This window comes from Ptychodera flava, chromosome 15, assembly GCF_041260155.1.
Source record: "Ptychodera flava strain L36383 chromosome 15, AS_Pfla_20210202, whole genome shotgun sequence".
Taxonomy (NCBI): Eukaryota; Metazoa; Hemichordata; class Enteropneusta; family Ptychoderidae; genus Ptychodera; species Ptychodera flava.
Window position 1 is genome coordinate 16,325,218 of NC_091942.1, and position 20,286 is coordinate 16,345,503.

Consider the following 20,286-nt stretch of genomic DNA (forward strand, 5'->3'; position numbering starts at 1 on the left):
AGTTTGCCAGTAAAACTCCGAGGCCCACAGGGCCGAGGAGTTTTATAGCAAACTGTACCGTTAAATTCCGTAAACCGCCGACTACGAGTTCGCTTACCGTGTTATACCACGAATTTGCCGAGTTTTAGAGCCTTGTTTGCACGCCGAGTGTTTTTATTTGTAATTTTAGAGCAGTGCAAGTTGAAACTTTGGCAGGAAAACATTGACGCGTTTTGACACCTTGTTGAACGAAACTATAAAAACATAGGGCCAAAGTCCCTGAAGCTACTATAGACATGGATACAAAATTAAGTATTTCCTGTCTGTATGAAATTATCTCACTAAGGTCATCCTAGGGACCTGTAAACCAAATATTAAAGCTGTCTGACCAGTGGTTTTGAAAAAACAAGCGACTCAACAGTTGACAGAGCTCTGCTGTGTTATGTAGAGAATAAGCTTTTGTGACACATGTATTGATGAAGAAGGTGGATATCTTTGATAGCTCATTTCAGGATGGCCTGACCAAAAATGGAAAAAATTCCGTAAAAATACAGATTTGCTTATTTCATCACACTATATTAGTCTACAGTAGCTAATAAACGAGAGTTAATTACATTCTAATTAAAGTAAACAAGACTTGCTTAAATCAAGATTTACGTCATAAAAAAACAGCATATCTGTCAGGTTATAAAGAATCTTGAGGTGAATATCTTTTAATATCAGTATTTTCATCCTATTAACCAAGCACATTTTAACTTTCAAATTAACATTGTAAGTAAATTCTGTTGAATAAGTTGAGACTGTACGTACTCAGAGAAAGCACACTCAAGAGACAAATGTTTGAAACTTAAGAAGTTCAAGGTCATCAAAAGCATTATAAGGAATCATGTTACACTTTCATTGCACTGTTTACACAGATTGCATAATTGCTATAAATAGCACATGAGGAATCTTACAGCCCAGCTTTACCATAAAAACCCTATCACTTTGACCACTCTTTTAATTGACCACTCTATTTTTTTCCTCAAAAAGTAATCTTATTTTATCCTTACCAAGTCAACCATAAATGGAAATTAGAACTTTCTCTATCTCTATTTATTTGACCACCCTATCATGACAAACTATTTTGAGCAATTTCTTTTAGATAACATAAATGGTGGTTCAGAATATATCAAAGTTAGGATTCAGGAAAGTTGCCTTTACATGTTTTAATCCTCCAAGATGGTAAGCATTTCACTATGAACTGTCAAAAAAAGTTGAACTTTCTGATAATTCCACACTAAAATTATATTGGCTTTGATGATTTCCTAATTAATTCAATTATTTAAAATCATATTAATTATTTTTTCTGGGTGAATTGATAGGGTTTATACAGTACAACAATACAGTGTAAGTCAAATTTTGACCAAAAATGACAAAAAAATTCCTTAAAAATACACATTTGCATATTTCATCACAATTTGAACAAATCTAAGTTGGGTTATCCCTAGGGACCTGTAAACCAAATAACAAAGCTGACCAGCGGTTATGAAGAAGAAGATTTTTTACCAAAAACACCTTTTTTGGCATTAATTTGCCTATTTTCAACAATATCAAAAAATTAAAAAAAACAGTTTCTCAAAATCATATTTTTCATCTACACAACAAATATCAAATCAGTAAGTACTGCGGTTCTCAAGATATTTGAGTGGACGGACGCCTCACAAACGGACATACATACATACATACATACATACATACATACAGACTGACGCCGGACGCCGGACGGATACCCATCCCAATAGCTTCTATAGACTATAGTCTATAGTAGCTAAAAATAACCCATGATTGGATAAAACAAAGTTGACATGTGTTGCTATTGTAGTGCGATGACGTGGGTTGAGCACCTGGTTTGATTTGAATCACAGGCGCTTGGCACATTGCTTGGATAATAATCGTATTTAATATGTAGAATGTCTATATTGAACCTGATTATTCAATAAAAGAATCACCCTACGCGATATTAGTGTAGGCCTATAGGCCTACACGTTGACTGGCATTGTACCTATGGCTGCCTGGCTCGGGCACGGCGAACGCACTGCATAATCATCAATGTGTAGAATGTCTACATGACTTCATTATTTATTAAAGAATAACGGTACATGATATTACTGTACATGTCGGCTAGCTTAACCGAGCGGCTGTAGAGCTCTGCGGGGCTTTGGCCCGGCTTTGGCCTGTTGTCCACTGCTGCACAGACAGGAAGTCAAGGCGTGAAAGTAATTCACAGCCCGATTTCATAAATCAGCGAAATTCACGAACTCTGAGCGTTCCCGGTGATAAAAACTGGTCAACGGTCAGATGGTTGCATAAACAATCGATCGACTGGCCTCTTTTGCCTAAAATCATACCTTACCCTATGCTACTGGCGAGAAATCGTTCTGAAATCGGCTGGGCACACCAACCCAGCGCCGGCCATTTTGAATAAGCTGCATGCAATGTATGCGCCAGTGCATACAACCCTTGGCAGATGACGTCATTGCTCTTCTCTCATTGGACGCGTACATTGAATGCAGCTCATTCAAAATGGCCGGCGCTGGGTTGGTGTGCCCAGCCAATTTCAGGACGATTTCTCGCCAGTAGCATAGGGTAAGGTGTGATTTTAGGCAAAAGAGGCCAGTCGATCGATTGTTTATGCAACCATCTGACCGTTGACCAGTTTTTATCACCGGAAACGCTCAGAGTTCGTGAATTTCGCTGATTTATGAAATCGGGCTGTGAATTACTTTCACGCCTTGACTTCCTGTCTGTGCAGCAGTAGACAACAGGCCAAAGCCGAGCCAAAGCCCTGCAGAGCTCTACAGCCGCTCGGTTAAGCAAGCTGACATGTACAGTAATATCACGCACCGTTATTCTTTAATAAATAATGAAGTCATGTAGACATTCTACACATTGATGATTATGCAGTGCGTTCGCCGGGCCCGAGCCTGGCAGCCATAGGTACAACTGCAATGCAAGTCAACATGTAGGCCTATAGGCCTACACTAATATCACGTACGGGTGATTCTTTTATTGAATAATCAAGTCGTATATAGACATTCTACATATTAAATACGATTATTATCCCAGCAATGTGCCAAGCGCCTGTGATTTGAATTGTATGAATTATGTTTGATTGATTGGTTGGTTGAATGAAGTGAAAAGGTGTTTGCAGATCGACGTTAGAGCCACGCTTTTCTCATTTGAGTCGAAAACTTTGAGCAGCATACACGCAATTGTCGAGTCGCTCTTCTTATTTCGATATGGCGGATGAAGTACAAATGAAAGCTGTATCCGGTGCACTTCAACTGCCAAAGATGGAAAAGAAAAGTTCCCCTGTCACGCCAGTGCTAACGACCACAATCGGAAGACCAAGCTACACAGCCACACCAGAGAAAGGCGCAACAGAAGCTGCAAGTACGAAAAACAATATGTCTAGATCCACAATGACTGTGGTACTGCGTGTGTGTTTGCCTGTAGCTAAATTTAACTTTAACAAAGGCGACTGAAATCTCCACATTCAGTGTTTGATAACTGACTTTGAAGTCTTAAATTTCAGAATCAATACCGTTATTTCACGGTGACCTGTAATTGATTTTAAGATGCACAGTCGTGCAAAATTAATTCAGTCCGGTGATTCTTTTAAAGTGTCTTTACTCTGTACTTGATGGTGAAATACATTACTTCTGGTAAATGTCTCGCATTTGGGTTTTTTTAACTTGTCGCCACGTGACTTTCTTTTGTTTAAAAAGTGTCCATTTTACAAGTTCTTTTGTTTAAAAGTGTCCGATTTACTAGTAAACTGGACAGTTTTTAACAAAAGAACTGTCCGATTTACTAGTAAATCGGACACTTTTAAACAAAAGAACTTGTAAATCGGACACTTTTTAAACAAAAGAAAGCCAGGTGGTAATAATAAAATATTCGGTTATGGAAATTAGAAGGCATGGTTAGAACAATGGGCACGAGGCGGAGAGTGGTATAACAATTTTTAGCACCTTCATACATCGACTTTTTATTAAATTTACTCTTGAATTTTAAACATAACCAATAATTTTGGAACATAGTTTTAACAAATAATCCTTAAATTAAATTCTAAGTTTCAAATTGTTCAGAACCTGATAAAATTGAAGAAGCCTTTAGCAAATAATGTCCGAGTGCACAAATCAAGGGGAATTGTGGGTAGCCTCACTTACTGTTTCTCAGTTATTATACGACTTGTCTAAGCTTTCTGTAAGAACCTTTATGCCACAGGGATCTTAGACAGAGCCTATAGGACCTAAGTGTAAGGTTCTAACAGTAACCCTACATTGATCTTACAGAGCTTGTACAACTTTCTTATAGGAACCCTATGCAGGCACTATACAGCTTGCGTAAGGTTCAAGTCCTGTACGAAACCTTACCATGTAGGTCCTTTGGAGATCCTACACAGGGCCTCAATGACCTGAAATGTAATATATTTCATATGGGAAACCTATAGAGATCCTTGAACTAGCATAGGGTTTATAGTTTTGTGTCTAAGTGTGGCATTTATCTAACATGTCCTCCGAGTGTTCCACAAAGCAAATGAGCCTTGTATACTTAGCTAAATGGCTTTTCTTTTGTATGTGTCCTGATGTGATTTTTGAGAGTTCCATTCCTTGCAAAACCGTTGCCACACACATTGCAAACAAAGGGCTTTTCATTTGTATGTATTCTGATGTGAAGGTTAAGACTTGTTTTCTTTGCAAAACCCTTGCCACACACTTCGCAGACAAATGGCTTTTCATTTGTATGAATCCTCAAGTGGATGTCAAGACTTGTTTTCACTGTAAAACTCTTTCCACACACTTTGCAGATAAATGGCTTTTCATGTATGAATCCTCATGTGACATGTAAGTCTTGTTGTCCTTGTAAAACTCTTGCCACACACTTTGCAGACAAACGGCTTTTCATTTGTATGCGTCCTGATGTGACGTGTAAGACTTGTTTTCACTGTAAAACTCTTGCCACACATTTTGCAGACAAACGGCTTTTCATTTGTATGTGTCCTGATGTGACGTTTGAGAGATCCACTCTGTGCAAAACAATTTCCACACACTTTGCAGACAAACGGCCTTTCGTTTGTATGTGTCCTGATGTGAACTGTAAGATTTACATTCTTAGTAAAACCCTTGCCACACACTTCGCAGACAAATGGCTTTTCATTTGTATGAATCCTCAAGTGGATGTCAAGACTTGTTTTCACTGTAAAACTCTTTCCACACACTTTGCAGATAAATGGCTTTTCATTTGTATGAATCCTCATGTGACATGTAAGTCTTGTTGTCCTTGTAAAACTCTTGCCACACACTTTGCAGACAAATGGCTTTTCATTTGTATGCGTCCTGATGTGACGTGTAAGACTTGTTTTCACTGTAAAACCCTTGCCACACATTTTGCAGACAAATGGCTTTTCATTTGTATGTGTCCTGATGTGACGTTCAAGATTAATTGTCCTTGTAAAACCCTTTCCACACACTTTGCAGACAAATGGCCTTTCGTTTGTATGAATCCTCATGTGAACTGTTAGATTTACATTCTGAATAAAACCCTTGCCACACATTTTGCAGACAAATGGCTTTTCATTTGTATGTGTCCTGATGTGACGTTTAAGATTTGTTGTCGTTGTAAAACTCTTGCAACACACTTTGCAGACAAATGGCCTTTCGTTAGTATGACTCCTCATGTGAACTGTGAGTTGTACATTCTTTGCAAAACCCTTGCCACATAGTTTGCAGACGAATGGCTTTTCATTTGTATGTGTCGTCATATGATTTTTGAGCGTTGCATTTTTTGTGAAACTCTTGCCACACATTTTGCAGATAAATGGTTTTTCATTTGTATGTGTCCTGATGTGACATTTGAGAGATCCACTCTGTGCAAAACCCTTTCCACACACTTTGCAGACAAATGGTTTTTCATTTGTATGTGTCCTGATGTGACATTTGAGAGATCCACTCTGTGCAAAACCCTTTCCACATCCTTCGCAGAAAAATAGCTTCCCTTCAGTATGTGTTGTCATGCCACTTGTTGAACTTTCCAAACTGCCTTGAGTATTCTGGAATAAATAACAGGCAATATTTAAGAAGTTTAATGCATGCAAGGTTTACAAGGATAAGAACAAGCGACCTAGCGGCAGACATAGCTCCGCTTTTGACACGTGTTGTTGAAGGTTGAAATCTTTGATAGCTCATTTCAATGGCCAGACAAAAAGTGGCAAAAATAACTGCAAAAATACACAATTGAAAATTTCATCATAAACTCAGACGTCACCTGAAAGTAAACTGCATATCAAATTTCAAAGCAATCGGACACGTGGTTACCAAAACCAGCACAAAATGCTTGAAAAATATATATTTGAACAAACTTAAGTGAGGTCACCCAAAGTGTACTGTATATCAAATTACTTCAAGTATAAATATATAACTATATACCAAAAAAACAGATCTCTAGCTCTATTGGCTTGACCAGAATGAGGTGTGTGCATAATTAATGAGGTAAAGTGTGTGTTGTCATAAGGTCTCCAATCCTACTAAATACAAAGGACATAGCACTTTTGGTTACTTATTTATTGACATAAACATATATTTTAGGTAAAAGGTCATCGAGGTCACATGACATTTGGTCAAAAAATTTCTCTCCTATAGTTATCCCTATATACCAAAAATCAGACATCCAGCTCTATTGGCTTGCTCAGAATGAGATATGTGCATAATTATTGAAGTACAGTATGTGTTTATGTGTCATAAGGTGTCCAATCACACCAAATATGAAGGGTGTAGCACTTGTGGTTACTGAGTTATGGACAAATATGTATATTTGAGGTCAAAGGTCACCGAGGTCACGTGACATTTGGTCAAAAAAATTGTATTGCTAAGTTATCCCTATATACCAAAAATCAGACCTCTAGCTCTATTGGCTCGCTCAAAATTAGATATGCACATAATTAATGAGGTACAATATGTGGCGTCATAAGGTGTCTCATCATACCATAAATGAAGGCTGTAGCACTTGTGGTTACTGAGTTATGGACAAATATGTATATTTGAGGTCAAAGGTCACCGAGGTCACATGACATTTGGTCAAAAAAATGAATTGTAATGTGCTAAGTTATTCCTATATACCAAAAATCAGACCTTTAGCTCTATTGGCTCGCTCAAAATTAGATATGTGCATAATTAATGAGGTAAAATATGTGGCGTCATAAGGTGTCCCATCATACCATACATGAAGGGTGTAGCACTTGTGGTTACTGAGTTATGGACAAATATGTATATTTGAGGTCAAAGGTCACCGAGGTCACATGACATTTGGTCAAAAAAAATGTATTGCTAAGTTATCCCTATATACCAAAAATCAGACCTTTAGCTCTATTGGCTCGCTCAAAATTAGATATGTGCATAATTAATGAGGTAAAATATGTGGCGTCATAAGGTGTCCCATCATACCATACATGAAGGCTGTAGCACTTGTGGTTACTGAGTTATGGACAAATGTGTATATTTATGGTCAAAGGTCACCGAGGTCACGTGACATTTGGTCAAAAAAATTGTATTGCTAAGTTATCCCTATATACCAAAAATCAGACCTCTAGCTCTATTGGCTCGCTCAAATTAGATATGTGCATAATTAATGAGGTACAATATGTGGCGTCATAAGGTGTCCCATCATACCATATATGAAGGGTGGTAGCACTTGTGGTCACTGAGTTATGGACAAATACAGTATGTATATTTGAGATCAAAGGTCATCAAGGTCACATGACATTTTGTCAAAATATCCGAGATATCTGAGTGAACGGATGGACTCACGGATGGACGAACAGACGACATGACCCAATCTATAAGCCCACTGGACTTTATCCCTGGGGACTAAAAATTGTGTCACTGCATCCTTTTTGCAATATGAATACGATGAGAAACTAAATTTTATTTTTCGTAGCCTTATACATGGGAATCTATGGAGATCTGCCTTATACATGGGAGTCTATGGACGTGTAAACTAAAAATATGCAAATTTCACCACGATTTGCCCAAATTTTGGAAAGGTCACTCCTATGCACTTCCATACCAAGTTTCAAATCAATCGGACTTGTGGTTTCAGAGAAGAAGATTTTTTGACCAAAAATGGGAGAAAATTACAAAAAATTCATGAAAAATAGCAAGTCCAAGATACTGACCCAAGATGTGCACAATCATTTCATGTCAGCCCAAAGTACTTACATGCTAATTTTTCATGTAATCTGCTCAGTGGTTATTGAGTTTTTTTCAATTTTGACTGTTTTTACATTTTTTCACTTAATTTGCATATTTTTGGCAATGACAACTTCATTTGAACAAAATCTCATCTACAGCCCATCATCCATGTACACACCAAATATCAAGATGAAATGTACAGCGGTTTTGGAGTTTTTGATGTTGACGGACAGACATACAGACATAACGACATACAGACATATCAGTCAGAAAAATGTAACAACTTAGCCGGCTATTGAACCACTCTTTTTTGGGAGTGGAGATTTAGCCGACTGGTTCTGTCTCTGGCCTCTCAGCTAGGCGACTGATGCCGTATGTTGTGGGTTCGAATCCGACTGAAAACTATCCGTATACATACATACAGACATTTTCCTAGCCTATAAGAATAGCTTCCATTGCCATATATACATATGGCTATGGGAGCTCAAAAATGTGTTGTTCACGTGTTGTTGAAGGTTGAAATCTTTGATAGCTCATTTCAATGGCCAGACAAAAAGTGGCAAAAATAACTGCAAAAATACACAATTGAAAATTTCATCATAAACTCAGACGTCACCTGAAAGTAAACTGCATATCAAATTTCAAAGCAATCGGACACGTGGTTACCAAAACCAGCACAAAATGCTTGAAAAATATATATTAAAATTTCACCACATGACGATTTGAACAAACTTAAGTGAGGTCACCCAAAGTGTACTGTATATCAAATTACTTCAAGTATAAATATATAACTATATACCAAAAAAACAGATCTCTAGCTCTATTGGCTTGACCAGAATGAGGTGTGTGCATAATTAATGAGGTAAAGTGTGTGTTGTCATAAGGTCTCCAATCCTACTAAATACAAAGGACATAGCACTTTTGGTTACTTATTTATTGACATAAACATATATTTTAGGTAAAAGGTCATCGAGGTCACATGACATTTGGTCAAAAATTTCTCTCCTATAGTTATCCCTATATACCAAAAATCAGACATCCAGCTCTATTGGCTTGCTCAGAATGAGATATGTGCATAATTATTGAAGTACAGTATGTGGTGTCATAAGGTGTCCAATCATACCAAATATGAAGGGTGTAGCACTTGTGGTTACTGAGTTATGGACAAATATGTATATTTGAGGTCAAAGGTCACCGAGGTCACGTGACATTTGGTCAAAAAAATTGTATTGCTAAGTTATCCCTATATACCAAAAATCAGACCTCTAGCTCTATTGGCTCGCTCAAAATTAGATATGCACATAATTAATGAGGTAAAATATGAGGCGTCATAAGGTGTCTCATCATACCATAAATGAAGGCTGTAGCACTTGTGGTTACTGAGTTATGGACAAATATGTATATTTGAGGTCAAAGGTCACCGAGGTCACATGACATTTGGTCAAAAAAAATGTATTGCTAAGTTATCCCTATATACCAAAAATCAGACCTTTAGCTCTATTGGCTCGCTCAAAATTAGATATGTGCATAATTAATGAGGTAAAATATGTGGCGTCATAAGGTGTCCCATCATACCCTACATGAAGGCTGTAGCAATTGTGGTTACTGAGTTATGGACAAATATGTATATTTGAGGTCAAAGGTCACCGAGGTCACATGACATTTGGTCAAAAAAAATGTATTGCTAAGTTATCCCTATATACCAAAAATCAGACCTTTAGCTCTATTGGCTTGCTCAAAATTAGATATGTGCATAATTAATGAGGTAAAATATGTGGCGTCATAAGGTGTCCCATCATACCATACATGAAGGCTGTAGCACTTGTGGTTACTGAGTTATGGACAAATATGTATATTTGAGGTCAAAGGTCACCGAGGTCACGTGACATTTGGTCAAAAAAATTGTATTGCTAAGTTATCCCTATATACCAAAAATCAGACCTCTAGCTCTATTGGCTCGCTCAAAATTAGATATGTGCATAATTAATGAGGTACAATATGTGGCGTCATAAGGTGTCCCATCATACCATATATGAAGGGTGGTAGCACTTGTGGTCACTGAGTTATGGACAAATACAGTATGTATATTTGAGATCAAAGGTCATCAAGGTCACATGACATTTTGTCAAAATATCCGAGATATCTGAGTGAACGGATGGACTCACGGATGGACGAACAGACGGACATGACCCAATCTATAAGCCCACTGGACTTTATCCCTGGGGACTAAAAATTGTGTCACTGCATCCTTTTTGCAATATGAATACGATGAGAAACTAAATTTTTATTTTTCGTGGCCTTATACATGGGAATCTATGGAGATCTGCCTTATACATGGGAGTCTATGGACGTGTAAACTAAAAATATGCAAATTTCACCACGATTTGCCCAAATTTTGGAAAGGTCACTCCTATGCACTTCCATACCAAGTTTCAAATCAATCGGACTTGTGGTTTCAGAGAAGAAGATTTTTTGACCAAAAATGGGAGAAAATTACAAAAAAATTCATGAAAAATAGCAAGTCCAAGATACTGACCCAAGATGTGCACAATCATTTCATGTCAGCCCAAAGTACTTACATGCTAATTTTTCATGTAATCTGCTCAGTGGTTATTGAGTTTTTTTCAATTTGACTGTTTTTACATTTTTTCACTTAATTTGCATATTTTTGGCAATGACAACTTCATTTGAACAAAATCTCATCTACAGCCCATCATCCATGTACACACCAAATATCAAGATGAAATGTACAGCGGTTTTGGAGTTTTTGATGTTGACGGACAGACATACAGACATAACGACATACAGACATATCAGTCAGAAAAATGTAACAACTTAGCCGGCTATTGAACCACTCTTTTTTGGGAGTGGAGATTTAGCCGACTGGTTCTGTCTCTGGCCTCTCAGCTAGGCGACTGATGCCGTATGTTGTGGGTTCGAATCCGACTGAAAACTATCCGTATACATACATACAGACATTTTCCTAGCCTATAAGAATAGCTTCCATTGCCATATATACATATGGCTATGGGAGCTCAAAAATGATGGGGTCATCTGTCAGTCACCATGCTTAATTTTCAAAATTTTCTCATTCTCACCATAAAATAACACAAAAAACTTTGAACAGTAAAGACACTAGTTTTAATGAAAAAAGTGTGACTGAATGGAATTATATATTTTCTGTCAAATTTGCCATTATTACACCCGCAATTTTAGAGATTAAAACGTTTATTTTGTGGACAATTTTAAACTACCAGTATTGTCAATTTTGAGTAGCATCTAAGTCATATATGTCTCATACTTTTGAAAAAATGTTTTTTAGTAGGTTCACTGTGCTCAGTTTTTTAGTAGGTCACTGTGCTCAGTTTTTCGTAATCACAAATGGGCCAATCGCATATATATATATATATATATATATATATATATATATATATATATATATATATATACACAAAATGTATACAATGTGCCCTCCCGGTTATGACCATAATGGCTTTATGGCAACCTCTGAACTTGGGCACAGAGAGTATTTTATATATATATATATATATATATATATATATATATATATATATATATATATATATATATATATATATATATATAAACAGATTACTTCAAGTACAAAGTAATGAAATCTATTATGTTCGATTCATGTTTCATGCATCTTGCAATCCTCAGATAGAGTGGATTGCAAGATGCATGAAACTTAAGTAATAGATTTCATTACTTTGTACTTGAAATAATTTGTTTATTTATAATGCTCTGCTTTTGCATTGAGCACTGTAATTTCTAACGAGGACATCTGTACACTTCAATATATATATATATATATATATATATATATATATATATATATATATTATATATATGTGTGTGTGTGTGTGTGTGTGTGTGTGTGTGCATGTGTGTATACATTTATTTGTCTGCTTATTTATTCAACGTTCTTGAGTTTTTGTTTATCTATTTGTTTGTATATTTGTTTATGATTTATTTTATATATTTGTATGCTGGTTTGTATGTTTGTTTATTTTTTGTTTCTTATTTTGTATGCATGCTTGTTTGTTTTTTTCCTGGCTAACCTGTGGTTGTACAGCAAGTGAGTCTGTTGCAACCTGTGGCTCACAGATTGCTTGTAATTGCAACCACTAATTTGATTTTGACAAGGTCCAGAGTCTGATTTGTTTGAGTATTTTATTGGGACCTCAGGCCCTGCTGTGAAGCAGTCTCCACAGTAGTCTCGGTGACCCAGACTCTCCTGCTTGCACTTGCATGAAGTTTGTGAGGGTGGATTGATTATTAGCATTTATCTAGATGCTGACATCATTGATGACAAAACGGCCTATAACCCCTGAATTGTGCTGTATGTGCAGCCAATTGTGTGACAATTGTGACGCGCCAATTTTGAATCTATGCAAATCAGATATGTTGCCGGTTGAGTGGGAATGCTCTGAAAATGGCCTGAACTCTCAAGGATGCATCATTTCTTTATGGATGTTGGACGGCTAAGGGTCTAAAACCAGGGCAGTATCAACTTGCCCCAGTGCAGTACAAATTTTAAAAATCGACAAGTAGCAAAGAAGAAATCATGAGCTATTTGAAGGCCTGTGCACTGCTTGGAATTGGATGGTCTGAGTCGGCCCCTTTCTATTATTTACTGTTTAGAGAGTCTGCGGAAGCAGTACTGTGACCGCGCATCAAGTTACTCAGGAATACTGTTGCAGTGTAACTACATTGACCATATTTCTGAGGGCTAGAGCTGAGTGAATTTGGCATGATTATCATTTAGGATTTGAGTGCTGTAGGGTACTTTGAAGGTATTTAGTAATGACAGAAATATTAAGTTTTTATCAAGATATTAGTAATCATAAAGCTATTAATAATTGTCTGTAATCTGATCATTCAAGATTCGAGTGCAGTAGGGTACTTACAAGTATACAATAATCACAGAAATAATTTATATTTATCATAAGTATTCATATTCATAAATTTATTAATTTTTTCAACTCTTGTTATGCCTGGTAATGCCTAATGACCCTGTGGGTCACCGAGACTATCTCCACAGCAGTCCCAATCAAGTATATAATAGGTATGTACACAGTCGTTACGTCAGGGAAGAGAGTGAACCTCCTCCTCAATGAATCACCATTCTCGCGGGCCAGAGCATAATATCTCCGCTTCACGGACCTACGTAAAAATCAAACCCTCTGCTGGGTAGCGCCAGGCTGTTGCCGCAAATAAAGGGGCACATGGTTTACGACGATATCAATCACATGGGGACGCGAGTGACGTAATTTTTCTCAGCCGGAGCCATTTCCAGTCATCTGCGACCTACCCTACCTGTGATCTACTCTTCCACTCATGAATAATTAATTAGATTTATGCAAATATTGCTACTTATGCATGACAGCGAGTTCTATTCAGACTACACTGCCTATTTCAAAATGGAGTCTGGTGAATACGAAAATGTAATGGGAGAAAGGTGGTTTTTACGATCACTCAATCACAGGGAGGTTATTACGGATGTGATGAACTTCTTGCCCATGTTTAGTAACCTTTCCAATGTTAGAAAGGAGAAGAATTCTATTATTTTAGGCCGTGGCGCCTGTCAATAGACAGAATCCGGCTATTGACAGGCGCCTGTCAATAGACAACTTGAAAGTTGGCTATTGTCACGCGGGAGGTTTTTCGTCAAAATTCACCATATTTAGGCCTAAGCCTAATAAAAACTGTCCAATGCTTGTTAGAATGCTTGATAAAGCCTTTGTACACTCAATTATGGACAAAGTCGCTGCAATCTTGAGTAATTGTAGACTTTACCGTGTACGATATGTTGCACCAACGCCGCGCCTGTCAATAGCCAGGATGTGGCTATTGACACGCGGGAGGTTTTTCGCCAAAATACACCATATTTAAGCCTATATAACTGTGCAATACTTGTTAGATTGCTTGATAAAGCCTTTTGTACACTTAATTATGAATAAAGTCGTAATTTTGAGTAATTGTAGAAGTTTACCACGTACGATTGCACCTTGCAACGCCGCGCCTGTCAATAGGCTATTGACATGCGGGACTCGCTGTCCAAATTTTAATGGATTTTTTTATCGAAACGAATATAGATGGCAATGGGAGTATAGACGGCAATGTGAGTGTAGATGGCAATGAAAGTATAGATGACAATGGGAAATAGATGACCTGCATAAGAGACGACGTCAAAAGTTCAAAAATTTCTGATCCAAGTACACCCAAACGCCCACCTCCATTGAACCTTAATGATGAATATCAATAATCAGAGGTTCCCATTTAATCTTCACTGTGATAATTCCAATCATACTCAAAACATTACCAGGACAGAAAGTTGCAAATAACGACAATGTTCTAATGAAAAAAAACCATTTCTTTCTGTTAAACATAGGGCCAAAGTCCCTGAAGCTACTATAGACATGGATACAAAATTAAGTATTTCCTGACTGTATGAAATTATCTCACTAAGGTCATCCTACGGACAAGTAAACTAAATATTAAAGCTGTCTGACCAGCGGTTTTGAAAGAACAAGCAACTCAACAGTTGACAGAGCTCTGTTGAGTTATGTAGAGAATAACCTTTTGTGACACATGTATTGATGAAGAAGGTGGATATCTTTGATTAACATTGTGAGTTCTGTTTAATAAGTTGAGACTGTACATACTCAGAGAAAGCACACTGAAGAGACAAATGTTTGAAACTTAAGAAGTTCAAGGTCATCAAAAGCATTATAAGGAATCATGTTACACTTTCATTGCACTGTTTACACAGATTGCATAATTGCTATAAATAGCACATGAGGAATCTTTATACAGCCCAGCTTTACCATAAAAACCCTATCACTTTAACCACTCTTTTAATTGACCACTCTATTTTTTCCTCAAAAAGTAATTTTATTTTATCCTTACCAAGTCAACCATAAATGGAAATTAGAGCTTTCTCTATCTCTATCTCTATCTCTATTGACTATTTTGAGCAATTTCTTTTAGATAACATACAGGGCACAATAAATGACGGTTCAGAATATGTCAAAGTTGGGATTCAGGAAAGTTGCCTTTACATGTTTTAATCCTCCACGATGGTAAGCATTTCACTATGAACTGTCAAAAAAAGTTGAACTTTCTGATAATTCTACACTAAAATTATTTTGGCTTTGATTTTTTCCTAATTAATTCAATTATTTAAAATCATATTAATTTTTTTTCTGGGTGAATGATAGGGTTTATACAGTACAAGAATTACATACAATGTAAGTCAAATTTTGACCAAAAATGACAAAAAAATTCTTAAAAATACAGATTTGCATATTTCATCACAATTTGAACAAGTCTAAGTTGGGTTACCCCTAGGGACCTGTATACCAAATAACAAAGCTGTCTGACCAGCGGTTATGAAGAAGAAGATTTTTACCAAAAACACCTTTTTGGCATTAATTTGCCTATTTTCAACAATATCAAAAAATTAAAAAAACAGTTTCTCAAAATCGTATTTTTCATCTACACAACAAATATCAAATCAGTAAGTACTGCGGTTCTCAAGATATTTGAGTGGACGGACGCCTCACAAACGGACATACATACATACATACATACATACATACATACATACATACATACATACATACACAGACTGACGACGGACGCCGGACGGATACCCATCCCAATAGCTTCTATAGACTATAGTCTATAGTAGCTAAAAGCTTATCAGTCCCTGTAATATAAGCAGCTCAATATATAAATGTCTTTCAGACAAATTCAAACAAGAATATTTTTGCAGGATGAAACTTTTTGGTTAAACCCCCTCACCACAAAACCCTCCCCACCCCAAACTTAAAGAATTCGGATTTTTATCTTTTGACGTGGTCTCGAAGGGAAGTGTTATGGTTACCAGGCTCATGCTATACCTGCGAACTACACTTCCCCCTGCCCGGCGACCATTAACACTGGCTAAAGAGCTGTGACCCCGGGGCTGTGACGCCTGTGACTATTATGTCGTGAGGTTTTTGGCATCGATAACCAACCCCTAATTATTGTTTTAGAATGGCTTAGTATTGACTGGAGTCTATAAATTGAACGAAATCAGCAGAATGTATTTGGGAAGCGTAGATCACAAGGGAAGTATAGATCGCAGAGGTATCGGCGAGGTAAACTTCCTGCGACCAACACTGCATGGCTTCCCCTTGGCGATGGATGTGAATTTTATGTTGCAGGGTTTGTGGTATCGAAATTTTTTTGATCCTGTATAATTGTTTTCAAACGTTCAGTATTAAGTTTGAATTATCAATCGAACAAAACAATAAAATGCATCTGGGAAGCGTTGATCGCAAAGGGAAGTTTAGATCGCTAGGGAAGTATAGATCGCAGAATTACCTGCCAGCTATAGCCTACTTCCTGCAATCAACAATGGCTGCCATTGTGGTGATACTAGTTAGTGAATCGTGTGTTGCGATCTTTGTGGCATCGAGATCGATCAACGGTCACGGATAATTGTTTTGGTGTGATTTAGTATTAAATCGAATTATAAATTGAACGGTAATAATAAAATACGTTGGAGAAGCGCAGATATAGCAGAGGGAAAGTATAGATCGCTGGGGAAGTATAGATCACAGAGTTACCTGCGAGCTATACTTCCTGGGATCAACACTGGCTGCCATGTGCATGCCAGTGTGGTGATGCCAACGAATCGTATGTTGCGATGCTAATGGCATCGAGGTCAATCAACGATCTCGGATAATTGTTAATCGAATATATAAACTGAGCGGTAATAATAAAATACGTTGGAGAAGCCTAGAGACAAAGGGAAGTATAGATCGCAAGGGAAGGATAGATCGCAGAATTACCTGCGAGCTATAGGCCTACTTCCTGCGATCAACACTGGCTGCGGTTGTGGTGATGCTAGTGAATGGTATTTTGCGAGGTTTGTGCGATCAACATCGATCAATGATCCCGGATAATTATGTAGTATGATTTAGAGTTACCTTGCGATCTATACTTCCTGCGATCAACACTACTGGCTGCCATGTGCATGCCATTGCGGTGATCCCAATGAATCGTATGTTGCGAGGCCCGGCGGTGGCAGTCCCCGGGTTGGTGGGTACCCATGCTTGTTACCCAAGTTTGAAAAGTACCCCCTTTCCTAGAATATTTCTGAGAAAAACACCCCCTATTTGTGGCAAATCTGGGAGAAATTAGCTGTAAAAAACATACCCTTATTTTTGAAATCTAGGAGGTTAGTATGTTGACTTCCAGGGTTGACCCTGGAGGTTGACTTTGTATACATGTACATACATCACAAATGTTTGTCCTCACCTGATTTTAGTCACATTCATACACAATCATCTAGAGTGAGACTAGACCAGATTTAGTGTCCTATGGAGATTATGAAAGGACTACCCCTAATCTCGGAGGTTACGGTGAAAAAATACCCCTTTTCTCGATTTCACGGACCTAGAATCTCCGAGATGACTGAAGAAAAACACCCCCTTTTCCGTGAATTTGGTAACGCGCATGGGTACCCACCAACCCGGGGACTGCCACCACCGGGTTGCGAGGCTTGTGGCATCGAGGTCAATCAACGATCTCGGATAATTGTTAATCGAATATATAAACTGAGCGGCAATAATAAAATACGTTGGAGAAGCCTAGAGACAAAGGGAAGTATAGATCGCAAGGGAAGGATAGATCGCAGAGTTACCTGCGAGCTATACTTCCTGCGATCAACACTGGCTGCCGTTGTGGTGATGCTAGTGAATCGTATTTTGCGAGGCTTGTGACATCGATAATTGATCCATGATAATTTTCTTGTATGATTTAATATTCTATCTTATTTATCAACTGAATGGTAATAATAAAACACGTTGGAGAAGCATACATAGCAGAGGGAAGTATAGCTCACAGAGATACCTGCGAGCTAAACTTCCTGACACTACAATGGATCCCGGATAATTGTTTTGGTATGACTTGATATTACATCGAATTTATCAACTGAATAGTAATAATAAGATAGATTGGAGAAGCATAGATAGCGGAGGGAAGTATAGATCGCAAGGGAGGTATAGATCGCAGAGCAGAGTCACCCGCGAGCTATACTTCCTGCGATCAACACTGGCTGCTATTGTGATGATGACAGTGAATCGTATTTTGCGAGGTTTGTGCCATCGATAATCGGTCCTGGATAATTGTATTTTGTATGATATAATATTACATCAAATTTATCAATTGAACGGTAATAATAAAATATATTTGAGAAGCGTAGCTAGCAGATAGAAGTATAGATCCCAGTCACGTCACCTTATGATCATTGTTCCGCGATCAGACCGACACTGCCTTTAGATAGGCCGACTTCATTTATTGAAGTTAGATGTTGCGACATTCGCGGTACGTATCGAGGTGTGGCGGTTAGCTTGTGGCAATTCTTCTGTGAACCGAAAGAACAGATATGCGTGCTGTAAAGTAATTTGTTGGAGTAGCGTAGAAGGGAAGTATTGATCGCAGGTGTGTTTGACAGAAAACCATGCGATCTACCCAACTCTATCTTGTAGTAATTTGATCTATACTTGTAGGCCTACCGATTGGATGAATATTTATTTATTTGATTTATTAAAGTATGGATGCGTCGATATGCTTACATCTTCAACTTTGTCAGGACATTATTTATTCCATCATGAGTTTCTTACGTTCACATCGCAAGTAATGACAACCATCTCACGATGGCTAATTTCTTACACCAAATAGTAAACAATACACATGATAAAACATGAATATTAATAATACCGAAATAATACACAATCAGACCATACCACATGTACGAAACATTAAAAGACACTAATGAGAATTGTGGAGCAACCTTCCTCTATTTTACTCAGACATTAGTATAGAGTTTATGACACAATGCAAGGAAGTGATGGCTAGATGAATTTTTTTAAATATCCCATTTTGAAGATTTGCAGTCGTCAAAACAAAATTACTGGCTGCAAACAGATTACAGCGAAAACGGTGATTAGCGAAAAGCACGCAAAGTTTGGCGAATTTCTAGTTTGCTCCTAACGACGCTCGCGCTCGCTATAAGCTTACGGATCTGAAGTACAAAATGAAATATAAATCAGCTGAAGGCCTCCACCGGGGGCCTCCATTACATCATGCACCGTAAACGGACCGAATGTACGGCTACATTTGGTTCAAAATCTGCAATCGTGGAGCGTAGATCGCAAGGTAGCATAGCTCGCAAGTCAGCATAGATCGCAGTATATACCTGCGATCTATTCACCCATCTTTCACGGGCGTACAGGAAATTTGCATAAAACTGTACATTTTGCATAAACCTAATTAATTATTCATGAGTGGAAGAGTAGATCGCAGGTAGGGTAGGTCGCAGATCACCGGCCATCTCGCCATGGAGCTCGCGGCTAGACAGTGTGGCAAAGGCAAAAAGAACTCCGCCGCCAAAACGCTCCATTTAGAATATATGGCAATTCGTTAACTTACCAGCATAGTCTTTTTCTGTAAGTCCATGTTACCAGTAAAATCTCAATTTTGTAGCTCATTCTTGACTATTTTACATGGTTTTTGGTAGCCGGTAACAGACACTTCGTGTTCGTGTCGGCTACATGGACTATCAGACTAGAGTCCCTCGTAATCTCGAATCTCTTGAGTTTGTTTCACCTCTCTTTCACAGATCCGGTACACCAAGCCGATTAGTATTCACATGCACTGCTGGATGCTGATGTCTGTTTACTGACGCAGATTCTGTGGACTGTCTGCGTTTGTGCATAGACTGCACAGGTACAGAAACTACTCTACCTCATACCGTGCAGTGTCTAATGCTCGAAGCGCGCGCCAAAAACAATCAGAAATCTTCCTGTGTACGATTTATTGAGGGCGCTAGACTGGATGGGTGAGACGATCATTTCCTAGAAGACCTGGGTACAAAATTGCACAGGACAAAAACATTACCCCGGCAACGCGTTACCCTTATAGACAAGATCATCAGAAACTGTTTTACGTACAGTGGCAGGTTTAAATTAGCGTGCTATGGTGATAATAGAGAAAG

General features: G+C 37.9%; 1 protein-coding gene across 1 annotated transcript; it reads right to left on the reverse strand.

Annotated features, from left to right (window-relative positions):
• Positions 1–4,710: 4,710 nt before the first annotated feature.
• On the reverse strand, positions 4,711–19,859 carry LOC139151335 (zinc finger protein 569-like). Its single transcript, XM_070724039.1, has 2 exons — positions 19,722–19,859; positions 4,711–6,076 (listed from the first exon to the last, which is right to left on the reverse strand). The coding sequence occupies exons 1-2, from the start codon at positions 19,746–19,748 to the stop codon at positions 4,847–4,849; spliced, it is 1,257 nt and encodes a 418-aa protein (XP_070580140.1). The 5' UTR covers positions 19,749–19,859; the 3' UTR covers positions 4,711–4,846.
• Positions 19,860–20,286: the final 427 nt, after the last annotated feature.